We start from the raw sequence: 16,118 nt of genomic DNA on the forward strand, positions 1-16,118 counted from the left end.
CAAATATTTCTTCACAAGCTTATTTGTTGAAAGGAGATGACAACAAATCTCTTCGATTGTAGACAAAACTAATCCCAATGATTTTTCAGTTACTTTCCCCGCTTCCAGCTTATAAAAGGAAAGCGTATATATATTTTCGGAAATCTATTAATTGGTTCTAACAAATCCCACAAATAAATGGAGGTGATTTGAGAGATCCAGAATGGTCAGTAGATCCTGCTCAACATGTGGCGTCCGTCGAATTCGTCCTTTCGCCTTGTATTACATGGCTGGTCATGGTCTATCGAAATGGATTTATTTGCTTGTCCAAAAGTCTTCACATGCCAGATGCAAACATATTTACATTTTTTGTAGCTTTTGTGCCTTCATAGTGTTACGCTCTAGAGTTGTCTCATCGATTTCGAGTTATAATTGCTCTTTCATAACTGTTGCGTTATTAAGCTTTTTTATTACTTCATTTAGTCCAAGGCTACGTTTCGTACAAAGATAACTGCAGTATTGCACATCAAATGCCGCAAAAAATTATATTTCAATAACATCTACAATAACCACCATTTGATTGCTATCACTGTTTAATAAAACAACACCGGCACGTTTTGTAATTGGACAAAATAGGAGGGCTACATTATTTCAGTCGATGTTTGGATCCTAGATTGTTTTCTCTACTGTTTTCGTTCTTTTCTTCGTTTCTTCTTGTTATACTACACCTTGTCTTTATTTTGAATTGATTATACAACATTTTGCTCTAGATATTCCTGATGCCATGTTTCAGAAAAATATTTTATATAGCAATATTTGCAGTATTGGGCATTTAAAAAAAAAGCAAGGGACATAAAAATTCTTTTTTTAACGCCAGTTTTATCTGGATTTTACCTTTCACTATAAGATAGAACACCCATGAAGTTAGACTCTTGTCATGCAAGCATTGGTAGGATCCAGTATCAGCTTTAGTGAAGTTATTTATCGTCAAATTAGATTCTCCTTTTTCCTCAGTAACATCGACCGCAATGTTTGATGGCAAATGGTTGTCTTTTCCTCTAAGCCCTTGGTACAACGTTATTATAGGATTCTTGGACACATTTTTCCTGAACCAACTAACCGTTTTACTGATATCAGCTGGGGGACATGGCAATGTAACGTCTTCTCCAACACATACGTAAATTGTTGTATTATTCTTGGAAGACACACATGCTGAAATGAATTGTTGATATTCATATTCTAAATATAATACAATGCCATACTAGACTTAGCAAAATTGTTTAAAGAAGAAAGCATAAGCGGTTGTCTGTAGGCGTCCATTTGAATGTGTACCGAAAAGACACTCTCAATCTGTTATTATTTTAAAAAGTATACAAAGAAAATATTGCACAAAAAACCATGTAACTACAACAGAATTATATGCATTGTTGACCTACATTTTAAGAGTATGACTCAACCCTTACATAGTTTTCAAATAAAATTCCTCTACCTTACATAGCAATTTAAGACACCTTTTAAAGGGTTAAGTTAATGAAGAAACGACAAAGTATGATGAAATTTTAAATGGTTCTTCACAGTAAAAAAAATTCTATTAAGAATTAAAGAAAGATAACGAAAGTTGTCAGTTTCTGTTTATTAGATAAGGAAACAATTTTAAAGATGTTTATTTATTTACGTATCTTGAATACTTATATAATGAAAACTGTTCTTTAAAGCATTTATTCATTATATAGCATAGTACTAAATAAATGAGTAGTATCAGTACATCTTTTCAAATATTTTGTCGATATCGACTTTTTAAAATCCTTACCTTATATGGTATATTATTTAACTTTGTCCACATGCAGTCACTCTTTTTCAATCTTCCATAAGAAAAAAAGAATCATCATACCAAAATTTATGAAAATTTTCTATCTTAAGAAACCTGGTCATACGTTTTTCTCAGTTTGATTTTCCCCCTTTGAAATGTGACGTTAATAAAAGTGTGCATATACTTTTTCAAACCAATAATATGATATAATAAAAGCTCACCTTCTATTGAGAAAAGAATGATCATCATTTTGAAATTGTTTTCCATGATGTAAGTAACTTATAAGTGTTAATGTTAATAATTTCCGTCAAAAAATTACAAATAAGCAATAAGGAAAAAATCATTTACTAAAAATGTGGAATATGTAAGGAAAACAATTATTACGTCCTATATTACTCATGGTACTTTTGCATTATGGTTTCTCTTTTAAAAATTTGTTTGCGTCCACAAAGTTTCAGATAATTGGGATGTTCAATAAAGTAGCAACATAATTATATAAGTATAATCATATAAACTCAAATAAATAACGACTATTCATATCGCATTTAATATTCAGTAACAATAAAAGCATGGCGATTCATGAACAAAAATACTGCTGTAAAGGTAGAATAGAAGCTGCTAGTCACAAGTTTTTTTATTGTCATACTTATATTATATGTGCTAAGTGCTATTTCTTATCTTATCTTTTCTTTAAGTTCTTCTTGTCGAGATCAAAAGGATGGAGGGTTCATGACTAAAAAATGTATATTGCTGTTTTGATTTTTATCTTTTTTCTGTTAAGATTCCCATGTTTTGTTCCGAATTAAAAGCTTTAAATAAAATCAAATGATTAAATAGGATTGAGTTCCAAATCATACAGCAACTCTGTTTGAATGTTATAAGTGCTGAATGTATTGGAAGATTACATTTCTTAAGTGTTTGACTTCTACAAACAAGCTTTTTTTAAACAAAAGTCCATAATTCTTTAGATAGAGCTCTTGGTTGCCGATGGTGTAAGTTCATTTAATACTTGTGGTGTGCGTTTTATTCTGTTTTGTTCGAAAATATTCAATAGACGGACCCGTCAAAACAGACATGAAGGTGGAAATGTAGCTCCATTGTCAAGTGCATATGTCTGCATGAAATCCGCAATATAACTCCTATGAACTATGCATTCTATAGTTCAACGTGGATAAGGATTTCCTTTTTCTGCCATTTATTCTCTATACTTTTCATTTTTAGATTTTCTTTCCGCATTGTTTTTCTGCGAATTTCAAATTTATTTAAATCATATATATGTCATTTAATGACGTAGATTGACAATAGAAAGCTGTACCTTTTCACCCCATTTTTCTAATGATGTAGCTTGAAATATATATATTTCATAACTGGTACCAGAACCCTACGTTGAATTGAGTTTTAAAACCATGATTTGATATGTACAAAAGGTGGTTACGCTGATAACTAAATGAAACGATTCATTGTCGACAGAGTTTAAATTTTAAAAACAAATATATATAATTTACAGATCTTCCTCAATATTTAGATTATTTAATATTTAACTACTTAAGTACATATATCCGTGATTGAAGTTCTTATTTGGTAAATGGTTTGGTTACCTCCACTGAAATCGAATTACGTCATGTAGTTCGTCCATTGTACTACCATTATCGGTACCGCTTTCACTGCACTAGATGTGCATTTAGACAACTCGCCGTTTCAGAATCTAATGCATTCTGGGTAATATTTTCAAAAACGTACACCAAACTGTTGTGATTGGTTTAAACCGTACTAAAAATGAAAATGTAACCAATGAAGTAACGTTATTTTAATTTTGTTGTACGAACAATGAGATTATACATAGTCCTTTAGATTCTAAAGAGGCGAATTGATGTCTCTCCAGTAATGCTCGAGGCCAAAACATTTGAAAGTTCAAAAACTAAAATAAAAATATAAATTTACCTGAAATGTTTTAAAGTATCATAAGAAAGTTCATGTTCAAAATTTAATTAGAAATTAAGTGCCAGGAATTAATTTACATGAAAAAAGAATCCATAGTTAGTGCAGTATGTTGCGCATGCCTTCTCCTACAAAAATTATTTCTTTACCTTATTTTCTATTAAAATTCAGAACATGGACTTTTTAGGATGAACTCCTCAGATAACGAAAAAAATCATAAATGTATTTGAATAAAAAATGAACACTTACAGTGTCTTTCTTACAAAGTCCACGTTATATATCTTTTTAAAGTTTTTAGAAAAAAATCAGCCTATTGCCAAATACGAAAACGACTGAAAGATACATAACAGTACACAAAATACTACACAGAAAAACTAAAGATAAAGCAACAAGAACCCCACCAAAACCGGGGTGAACTCACGTGTACTAGAAGGAACTGCAGTTCCTTCTCCACAAGATGTCCTAATAAAATTCATTGATGAGTCATATCAAGTGATTAGGCATCACATAATAACATATTGGTAAATGAATTTTATCTAACCAAAGATATCATCCAATTCATAAATCTTCAGCCATGATATTTTCTAACCTTAAAACTTAAAAACTAAACAGAATGTGAATTTTTTCTAGTACAAAGGATAGAAATCACAAAAGACAAGAACCCGAATTAAGCAGAAACAAAAAATAACCGAAACCCATTTGAAATTCTTTATAGAGAACAAGAAAAGCAGCGCCAACACCAAGGAGGTTCTTACCTTTTGCTAAATATGTAAAAATACATAAAGTAAAACAATCCTAAAATAATTTATTATTGCTGTCGTATCATATTGGATGTTTAAACGAAATATAAGCTATACAGGTGTACTGTGGATTTAAAAGCAACTAAAGCCTACAGTCCATATCAAAATGTTAATTCTAACTGTAAATTGTCCAATTTTTTTTTTCTTGCTTCACATTTTCAATATGAACATTGCATACAGTGTTCACAACCTATTGTAAATAGTGTAACATATTTTTCTCACGGTTACTTATATATGATTTGTATTGACAGTCCTATGTATTTTCCCTGTTGCTGACACTGCTGACAGGGTACCTGTAAAGTGTGAAACGAAATAGAAACGGAACGGAACAAAACAAAACAAAACAAAACGAAACGAAACGAAATAGAAACGGAACGGAACAAAACAAAACAAAACGAAACGAAACGAAATAGCACAAAACGAACGAAATATTTATTTTATAAGTTTAACTTAAGTCTCTGCCAAATGTCTTATAATACAATATGTTTGTGTGTTGAAAGTTTGCATTGTTTTAGTTGGAACAAATCAAATGAAACCGGCAGAGAGACGATCGTTTATTTTTATTTGGGGGGGGGGGGGGGGGGGGTCGTACATACCGGTGCTGACTGCCAAAGTGGTAAGTTTTCACACGTCATTTTGAATGATAAAAGTGTTTACGGTAAAATATTTAACATACACTATCACAATATATCATTTTCCAAGTCCGTGGCGCGCGGAAGTAGTCAAGGAGACAGTATTATTTTTTTCTTGGGTTGACAGGATACACGTAATAGTTTTTAGTTTCAACTTCAAGGTTATTATGCAAGAAAATTTAAAAAACAATGATTTTATATATCACGTTTTTATTTGGTTTTCACTTTACATAGGGCTTTATCTCTGATCTTATTTCAGTGTGCACAATTCTTATTCTACGTATTTCACCTTTATCAATATTAGGAAAATATGTTTGGTCGATTGCATATACCATTTTGTTTTAGGGGTGTTCAGATTTAATGTCGAGTTAATGTATATTATTTAGCGTTGTCTGCGAGAAACAAATCATTTCTCTGATAAAGTATCTAAATTCAAATCCAATATAAATATAGTTAACATACATATTTAATTGAACTGTGTAAATTGATCGGAATGCGAATGCTAACATACACCTAAAATTCTTTTTAGTGTATCCCGTTTAACACATGACATTTACGCGGGAACTTCTTTCATTGACATCGTAATATAATTTGAGATTAATAATCATCAATTGGATGTAATGTGATATTTTTTGTTTCTTCTATAGTACATAATTTGACGTCAGGTTTGTACACATTAAGACTCTAGTCAATGGCGTATCCAGGGGGGCAGGGGATTCCGGATGTTGAAAACCCCCTTTTTTTATTGACATGTGACGATCAATGCATTTGAATGGGGATATTTAGTTGGAACTGACCCTGTCCTTTATCCTGGGAAAGGTTCCTCTTTTCAAAAATAGCTGTATCCGACCCTGCTAGTCTAGTCAGAACTGAAGAAGATGTACAGCATATTACAACAAAAACTGTAAATTGTCCAATTTTTTTTTCTTGCTTCACATTTTCAATATGAACATTGCATACAGTGTTCACAACCTATTGTAAATAGTGTAACATATTTTTCTCACGGTTACTTATATATGATTTGTATTGACAGTCCTATGTATTTTCCCTGTTGCTGACACTGCTGACAGGGTACCTGTAAAGTGTGAAACGAAATAGAAACGGAACGGAACAAAACAAAACAAAACGAAACGAAACGAAATAGAAACGGAACGGAACAAAACAAAACAAAACGAAACGAAACGAAATAGCACAAAACGAACGAAATATTTATTTTATAAGTTTAACTTAAGTCTCTGCCAAATGTCTTATAATACAATATGTTTGTGTGTTGAAAGTTTGCATTGTTTTAGTTGGAACAAATCAAATGAAACCGGCAGAGAGACGATCGTTTATTTTTATTTGGGGGGGGGGGTCGTACATACCGGTGCTGACTGCCAAAGTGGTAAGTTTTCACACGTCATTTTGAATGATAAAAGTGTTTACGGTAAAATATTTAACATACACTATCACAATATATCATTTTCCAAGTCCGTGGCGCGCGGAAGTAGTCAAGGAGACAGTATTATTTTTTTCTTGGGTTGACAGGATACACGTAATAGTTTTTAGTTTCAACTTCAAGGTTATTATGCAAGAAAATTTAAAAAACAATGATTTTATATATCACGTTTTTATTTGGTTTTCACTTTACATAGGGCTTTATCTCTGATCTTATTTCAGTGTGCACAATTCTTATTCTACGTATTTCACCTTTATCAATATTAGGAAAATATGTTTGGTCGATTGCATATACCATTTTGTTTTAGGGGTGTTCAGATTTAATGTCGAGTTAATGTATATTATTTAGCGTTGTCTGCGAGAAACAAATCATTTCTCTGATAAAGTATCTAAATTCAAATCCAATATAAATATAGTTAACATACATATTTAATTGAACTGTGTAAATTGATCGGAATGCGAATGCTAACATACACCTAAAATTCTTTTTAGTGTATCCCGTTTAACACATGACATTTACGCGGGAACTTCTTTCATTGACATCGTAATATAATTTGAGATTAATAATCATCAATTGGATGTAATGTGATATTTTTTGTTTCTTCTATAGTACATAATTTGACGTCAGGTTTGTACACATTAAGACTCTAGTCAATGGCGTATCCAGGGGGGCAGGGGATTCCGGATGTTGAAAACCCCCTTTTTTTATTGACATGTGACGATCAATGCATTTGAATGGGGATATTTAGTTGGAACTGACCCTGTCCTTTATCCTGGGAAAGGTTCCTCTTTTCAAAAATAGCTGTATCCGACCCTGCTAGTCTAGTCAGAACTGAAGAAGATGTACAGCATATTACAACAAAAATTTTCCCAGAAAAAATAGGGGGGGGGGGGGTCGGGTCTGTTCGCAACATGCTCGCCCTAGGTCGGTTCTCCCTGATTACATGCTCACCCTAGGTTTGTTTGCCCTGATAGTCCGTTCGCCCTATTTTTATTTAGGATATATGTATATATGTTACATTTGATTTATGAACGGGGGAAAAGGGGGGAGGGGAAGGCCTTAATCTGTCTCTGGTCTGACATAATGATATGAATTCGTACTACATGCTATGCTTGCTTTTTCAGTGGAAAATATCACATCACTGCATTCTTAATAGTACATAAACCCTGGAGAGGAGTTTAACGTGAAGGGGGATCGGGTCTGTTCGCAACATGCTCGCCCTAGGTCCGTTCTCCCTGATTACATGCTCGCCCTAGGTTTGTTCGACCTGATAGTCCGTTCGCCCTAATTTTATTTAAACACACTATCACAATATATTATTTTCCAAGTCCGTGGCGCGCGGAAGTAGTCAAGGAAACAGTATTATTTTTTTTCTGGGGTTGACAGGATACACGTAATAGTTTTTAGTTTCAACTTCAAGGTTATTATGCAAGAAAATTTAAAAAACAATGATTTTATATATCACGTTTTTATTTGGTTTTCACTTTACATAGGGCTTTATCTCTGATCTTATTTCAGTGTGCACAATTCTTGTACCCTAGAAAGAAAAAAAGGGGTGGGGTACACGTTAGATGAATAATACAAATTGGACTATATTTTTGAACTGGGATATTGAGAACACGCACGTGGGTCTCAATCTAGATTTGGGGTTCTATTACTAAATGAAGATATACACAGAAGTGCCGCTTGAATGGGTCCCCTTTTTATATTTGAATTATATTAATGGCATACACTGAATTTCACTGAGGTCAAATATCAGTGGGTCAGTAGTTTTCATTCTCCGATTTATAATAGATGTTTGTTTAAATGCTGTTTTATCGTTTTTATTCAAATTAAGATATCAAAACTTGTACTTGGATGGAGAGTTGACTCATTGGCACTCATACTCATCTCATTTATATTGTATAATATGTGATTACTGAGAAAACTATGAATGGGTCGTAATTTTGCCATTGGAAACATATTAAGTGTCGTGATTTTTTCTCAAGATTTTAATTTATGAAATTTGGGTGTTTTCCCAGCTGCACTACTGAACCCAAAATCACATGTTTAGATCGACCCCCACTCCCCTTGATTGAGAAATAACCTTCATTAAATGAGAGTGGCTTGAAAGATTTTGAAGCCTAATATTATTGAAAATTAATAGTTTTGGGCTAAACGTTGGGGACGTTTTTTTATCATTTGCAGATTAACCCTGGGACATAAATAGATATGATCGTGCCACTTATACTCCCCCCTCCTTTTTTCCCTTCCACCCAGGAATTTACCTTCACGTACTGTTGCACCCAAATTAAACACAGAATGAAAAAAAAATAATTGAATTTGACCTTATCAAAAAATCTATGATTTCACCCCCAAAATATTGAGAATTAAAGTTTTTTTGTGAAAAAAGACACCCCCACCCCCGCGCCGAAATTATATTGGTCACCTCATAAAATAATCGGGTTTGACAACAAATCAACATATGGTGTCATGAAATGTAAGCTGTTGATACTTAGCCAGTTGGTTTTTCAGTTTTTTTGATACACTATGCGGCATGATAAGTTCCTTTGATGTTTTAACAATGAGTTTCTACAAATTCATTTGAAGTATAAAGTTCCAAGGACTTTATAAAATAGACAGGAAACACGAAAAAACGTTAAAAAAGCATTGAATAACAAATAAATCCGCGAAACGTATATATATTTATAAAGGTGTAACCACGTATATTTACATCATTGTTGTTTTCTGACCTGAAGAATTCTCATAAAATTTTTCTGGTGCATCTATCTCCTCTACAAAGTTATATTCGTATTTAGCAGTCTGTGCCAAAAAAATGAACAACCGCTTATAATATAACTATCTTACTTAACTCCGAGGTTGTATCAACTATGGAATATGTATAGATGACCTGCTCGTTATTGTCTTATTGAAAAATATCACTGAAAAGTATGTTAGTGTGGTCGACACGTTGCTAAATGCTGTATATCATGTATGACAGAAACGCAAGATTTCATTGAAATGTAACCATTCTTTTAAGAGCAAAGATAAGTATGCAGTTACATGGTTACAAAATGTTGATTATGGCTACTGAAATGTTTCTAAACCGCATTTTTCTTCACCAGCAAACTGTACTATAGCTATATACAGCAAGATTACTAATTGTACGTACACTCTGCTGAGGAAAGGAGATTTAAACCCAAGATGATTTTTTTATTTTTCGGAATTTTAGCAATTCGTGCAAAGCGGAGAAGTTGATCTCACTGAGAATAGCATCCATGGCATACTCAAATCTTTAATTGATTGAAATTGTAAAACACGACCCGAAATAATCCGATTGAGTTCACTAAAAAGATCAGAAATTATCCAGCATTTCCAAATTTAATTTAAGAGACCCTTAAGTACCAAAAAAATAAACAGATCATACCCTAAATTAAGGAATTTAACTTGAGATAAACCCAATAAAATTTTACATAGACAAACATGTGACAAAAGGGAATTTTCATAAAATTACAAAACACGTACCCAAAATCTGACATTCTGACAAAAAGGCTACCCGAAATCTGCTTTCAAGACCATTGCAGACCCGAAAAACCAATGCCAACTCGAAATTATTTGAAACTCACAAAAATGCCCAGGATTTTCCTCACATAACAAACTGTAGTTATCCCCAAACCTTCGAGTTCACCCGAGAAGACAGCCATCACTCGTAACCGACCTAGGTTTACACATCCATACCTAGACCTGACAGCGGAATAAAGCGTAAACATTGATCTATTATTAATGCTTTCGTTCGATATGGGTGACTCGCGGCTTAACGTCAGCCCGGAAGCAAATATTTCATGTTCACGACAACAAATAAACAAACATTACGAAGTGTATATATCAGTTCACACTGTCTTTCCCTACATTGGTACATATAAAGACATTGAGCGGGGACATTTACGTTGGAAATTGTAAAAAAAATTATTTATTTCGTTTCATTTCGTTTCGTTTAACTTTTGCTGTATTTCGTTTCGTTTTGCGCTATTTCGTTTCGTTTCGTTTCGTTTTGTTTTGTTTTGTTTTGTTCCGGTCCGTTCCGTTTCTATTTCGTTTCGCACTTTACAGGTACCCCTGCTGACATGCCTTTTGTACCATTTTATGAAACCTATCGACAAACTTTTATTACAGGTTTTGTCTTTGACAATGGGTAATGATATAGGTACATATAGGTCATCGATAGGTCTATTCTATATACGAGCTTACTCATCAATTTTTAAAAAGTGTACAAAATATTTTCAATTTCATATCCTGAACTTAAAAAGAATATTTTTCTTTTTATCAAAAATATGTTATATGATTGCCAAATATATCCTGGTCCTCATGAATTTGAACTATCTATTTTTCATCTGAACGCTAGAAGTGTTCGAAATAAGATATCTTATATTGAAGATATAACATCTGAATCATCTGTTATTTGTATAACTGAAAGTCAATTAGATAATGATATTTCAAATTCTGATATAGTAATCGACGGCTTTTCAAGTGACATCTTTAGGAAGGATCGGAGCTGTTTTGATGGTGGGGTTCTTGTAAATGCTTCTCAGAATATTTGTGTAAAACGAAGTCTTAATTCCAAATTTTAAACTACTAACTTGTGCTGTATATAGACCACCTGGAAACGGAACGGACTTCTGGAATAACTTTGATTTTTTGATAGAACAATCCTTAAATTTCACTAGCAACGTCGTGATTACTGGCGATCTGAACGTGGATCTTATTACTGAATGCAACCACAGACTTAATGAAATTATTCAGTTGAATAATATGAATATTGTTATAAAAGAGCCAACCAGATTTGGGGCACTTCTAGATCCAATTTTGATCTCTCATGTTAACATATCTATAGATGCAGAAGTAAATTAATCCAGGTAGAGAGGGCTATAAGTGATCATGATGCAACACTAGCAAACCTTAAACTTAGAAACGTATGGTTATATAAACATGTAAATTTCATTAAATGAAGACATTAATAATTACGATTGGGGAGTATTACTGAATTCAGCTACAGATGTACAAAAAATGTAGATGATATGTCTGAAAGATTTACACACAAATATCTTGAAATGATACGGAAACATATACCGTCCAAGGCAGTTCTTGTCTGACCTAACGATAAACTTTGGTTTAATTCGGAAATCAGAATCCGGAATCGTCTTCATTCTGTGTTTAGGAAAAAGAAAACCAACCATGCTCTTATTAAGTACAAATTTCAGCGAAACAAAGTTATTAATATGATAAAGTACGCCCGCGAGCAGTTTTTCTTAAGTGCCAATAAACTTGTCGACTCTATCGAAAACCGATTCAAAGCCTTATTGGTCTCTTATTAAAAAAAATAAAGAGAACAATAATAATTACAATATTCCACCACTATTTGATAGTAATTTAAACGAAATGGTATACAATGATAAAGACAAAGCAAATCTTTTGAACGAACACTTTTGCTCTATTTCATCTGTTGAAGATACTAGCCATGATACACCAATTATAACACCAACAACTAATTTTTCTTTGTCTAATCTGATAATAACTGAGTAAGGTGTTAACGATATACCATGGAAGTATTATATTGACAATATAATACTTCCATGGATGTACTAAAAACGTTGAAAATAGACAAAGCATGTGGTAATGATTTAATTAGCCATCAAATGCTGAAAGGCACCGCTGATTCTGTTTATAAATCCGTACTGATTCTATTCAATAAATCACTACAAGTTGGTAAGTTTCCAAATCAATGGAAACTTGCCAGAGTTATGGGTTCTTTTAAAAAAGAGGATAAACCAAATCCTTCAAATTATAGACCAATATCTTTACTGAGTTCTGTATGGAAGGTAATGGAAAGAGTAGTGTATAAACATATTTATAATTATTATATATTAAAGCACTCATTATTATATGCATACTAGTCAGGGTTTCTTAATGTTCATTCAACTATTTACCAACTCTTGGAAATCTATCATAGGGTTCGTCAAAACCTAGACAAAAAGTTATCTACCATTATAGTTTTTTGTGATATATCAAAAGCCTTTGATAGAGTCTGGCATGTAGGCCTTATTGAAAAACTGCTTTCGTATGGAATTTCTAGTAAACTATTAAACTGGGTTAAAGACTATATCAGCAGCAGACAGCAAGTTGTTTTCATAAACAATGAAATTTCAAACCAAGGCGAAATCAAGGCAGGAGTTCTGCAAGGCTCTGTGTGAGCCCGCTACTATTTGTATTATATATTAATGACATTATATATAATCTCCATAACCCAGCCCGTTTATTTGCATATGACACCTCTCTTTCATATTCTGGTAGCAACTTTCAAACAATTGAGAGTGATATTAATAAGGACCTTTTTAGTTTAAATGAATGGGCCAAAAATGGCTTGTAGATTTTAATCCAAAGAAAACCAAAGCATTGGTAATTACAAATGTTAAACCACCAGAAAAGAATATTTTATTTAATGATGAAAACGTCGAAACTGTTGAATGTCACAAGCATTGAGGTGTCAGACTTTCATTAGATGGAAACTGGACCAGCCATATAGCTAACATTACAAAGTCTGCATTAAAACAAGTAAATGTACTGAGGAAACTAAAATTTACACTTTCCAAAGAAAGCTTATCAAATATCTATGTCACTTCTATAAGACCACTTTTGGAATATGGATGCGAAGTATTGGATGGGTGTTTTGAATATGAACCTAATAAACTAGGGAAAAATACAACTAGAAGCTGCAAGGATAGTAACAGGGCTTACAAAATTTTCAAGTTTAGAATCCTTATATTTTGAAACGGGCTGGGAAACTCTAGCAGAAAGGCGTAGACAACGAAAATTAACAATTTTCTATCAAATGCATAATATATCTTGACCCCAATATTTAATCGACTGTCTACATCCAGTTACATCTGATGTCAGTGGATACAACCTAAGAAATAATGATAATAAAGTGTATACCCCCTATATGTAGACTACGAATAACTGAAAAATCATTCGTACCATCTACTGTCAGAATATGGAATAATTTAAATCAAATTATAAGAAACCCAGCAACTATCCAAAATTAAACGAAATATAAAGGGTTAACCATTTAGACCCCCAATATATTATGGTGAAGGGTCCAGAAAATTTAACATACTGCATACAAGACTAAGGCACCAGTGCAGTTCACTAAATGCAGACTTAAATAAGATAAATGTAGGGAATGATACTAAATGCTCCTGCGGTTCACCTGTTGAAGATGCCATCCATTACTTTCTAGAATGCCAATTATAGTTTAACCAAAGAATATCTCTGGTTAATGATCTTACAAATATGAATATACACATTGATCTATAACGCTATTGTTTGGAAAAGATGCATATAATTACGAAACTAACTCCAAAATGTTTGATGAAGTTCGTTGTTTCATTAAACAGTCAAAAAGATTTTAACATTCCAAGTCAGCAGTTTTGTCTTTGTCTTTTTTTCTTTTCTGTCCTATTTGGCATTTTTTTCTTTTTTTTTTCTTTTGCCATACCAATGTGTAACTCCTTCCTTTATTTTCTATAACTGAAGCTATATTATTTATGTGTTTGCTGTCATCATATATGTGTATTGTACATGCAAGGAGAGGACTTAATATGAATTGTAATACATTGTGTCCAATCCTATTGCTTGATTAACGCAATAAAATATTATTAAATTAAATATCATCAACTCAGTTGTCAGTGTTTCGGTATTGACAGGATTTATTAGGATATCATCAACTCATTTATCAATGTTTCGGTATTGACAGGATTTATTGTGGATATCATCAACTCAATTATCAATGTTTCGGTATTGACAGGATTTATTGTGGATATCATCAACTCAATTATCAATGTTTCGGTATTGACGGGACTTATTGTGGATATCATCAATTCAATTATCAATGTTTCGGTATTGACAGGACTAATTGTGGATATCATCAAATCAATTATCAATGTTTCGGTATTGACAGGATTTAATGTAGATATAATCAACTCAATTATCAATGTTTCGGTATAGACAGGACTTATCATGGGTATCATCAACTCAATTATCAATGTTTCGGTATTGACAGGACTTTTTGTGGATATCATCAACTTATTATCAATGTTTCGGTATTGACAGGACTTATTGTATATATCATCAACTCAATTATCAATGTTTCGGTATTGACAGGACTTTTTGTGGATATCATCAACTCAATTATCAATGTTTCGGTATTGACAGGACTTTTTGTGGATATCATCAACTCAATTACCAATGTTTCGGTATTGACAGGATTTATTGTGGATATCATCAACTCAATTATCAATGTTTCGGTATTGACAGGATTTATTGTGGATATCATCAACTCAATTATCAATGTTTCGGTATAGACAGGAATTATCATGGGTATCATCAACTCAATTATCAATGTTTCGGTATTGACAGTACTTTTTGTGGATATCATCAACTCATTATCAATGTTTCGGTATTGACAGGACTTATTGTGAATATCATCAACTCAATAATCAATGTTTCGGTATTGACAGGATTTATTGTGGATATCATCAGCTCAATTATCAATGTTTCGATATTGGCAGGATTTATTGTGGATATCATCAACTCAATTATCAATGTTTCGATATTGGCAGGATTTATTGTGGATATCATCAACTCAATTATCAATGTTTCGGTATTGACAGGACTTATCGTAGGTATCATCAACTCAGTTTTCAGTGTTTCGGTACTGACTGGATTTATCGTGGATATCATCAATGTCCCTTTTAGTCATGTAGCGCTTTAAATTGTTGGTTTTATACATCCTTGGCTTTTAAATGTTTGAGTTTTGAGCGATCCTGATGAAGGTAAATCAAAGTCCTTCTGACCCACAAAATAACAGTATTTTTTTTAAATAAGCTAGCAAACCAATAAAAACATAAAATTAAAAGAAACAATGATAATAACAGAATTAAGAAAATATTTGATAAATTGTTATTAATGAATTCAATACAAACCGATATATACAAAAAGGATATAAAATTGCTCTCACAAACATGTTTTTTTAATTTAGACAAACTGACATAAATTTTGATTTGATTGTTCCTTTCATCAACTTTTTTCCAACACTTAACAAGACATATTTAATAGAAAAACGAAGGATATTTAGTATCATACCAGGTCAAAAATTAACATACTGGAAAGTAGTACTCAAAACAAAATATTTCATAAATATTGGTGTAAATATAATAGTAGAATATATTTTACTAGTTAAAGTATCAAATGAAAAGTGAAGGACTGGTGATCCTTGTAGAACACATATTGACTGATAATTTTTAATAATACAAAAATGTATGAATGAACTCTAAAATTGAGGGCATATATTTGCTTTTTCTCAGATATGAAGAACCTGGTTTGGTGTATCCAATGTTCCATTACGGTACCAGTACGGTCTGATGTGTAAATAACGGAATATTGATCCCCCATAAATGTTTGAAAGTGAAAAATTTAACGTGGATAGG

The 16,118-nt window shown here is 32.5% G+C and overlaps 1 protein-coding gene across 3 annotated transcripts in view; it reads right to left on the reverse strand.

Moving 5' to 3' along the window:
* LOC127705146 (uncharacterized) overlaps window positions 1-16,118 on the reverse strand; it is a 39,866-nt gene that overhangs the window by 17,656 nt on the left and 6,092 nt on the right. For 2 of the 3 annotated variants that reach the window (XM_052209396.1, XM_052209397.1), the window contains exon 3: window positions 874-1,191. In XM_052209396.1, the coding sequence (XP_052065356.1) occupies window positions 874-1,191 (318 nt within the window). Of the gene's footprint in view, window positions 1-873; window positions 1,192-2,010; window positions 2,918-16,118 lie in introns of those variants that run through there. The other variant, XM_052209398.1, reaches the window with a different exon arrangement.

Source organism: Mytilus californianus, unplaced genomic scaffold, assembly GCF_021869535.1.
Source record: "Mytilus californianus isolate M0D057914Y unplaced genomic scaffold, xbMytCali1.0.p SCAF_6, whole genome shotgun sequence".
Taxonomy (NCBI): Eukaryota; Metazoa; Mollusca; class Bivalvia; order Mytilida; family Mytilidae; genus Mytilus; species Mytilus californianus.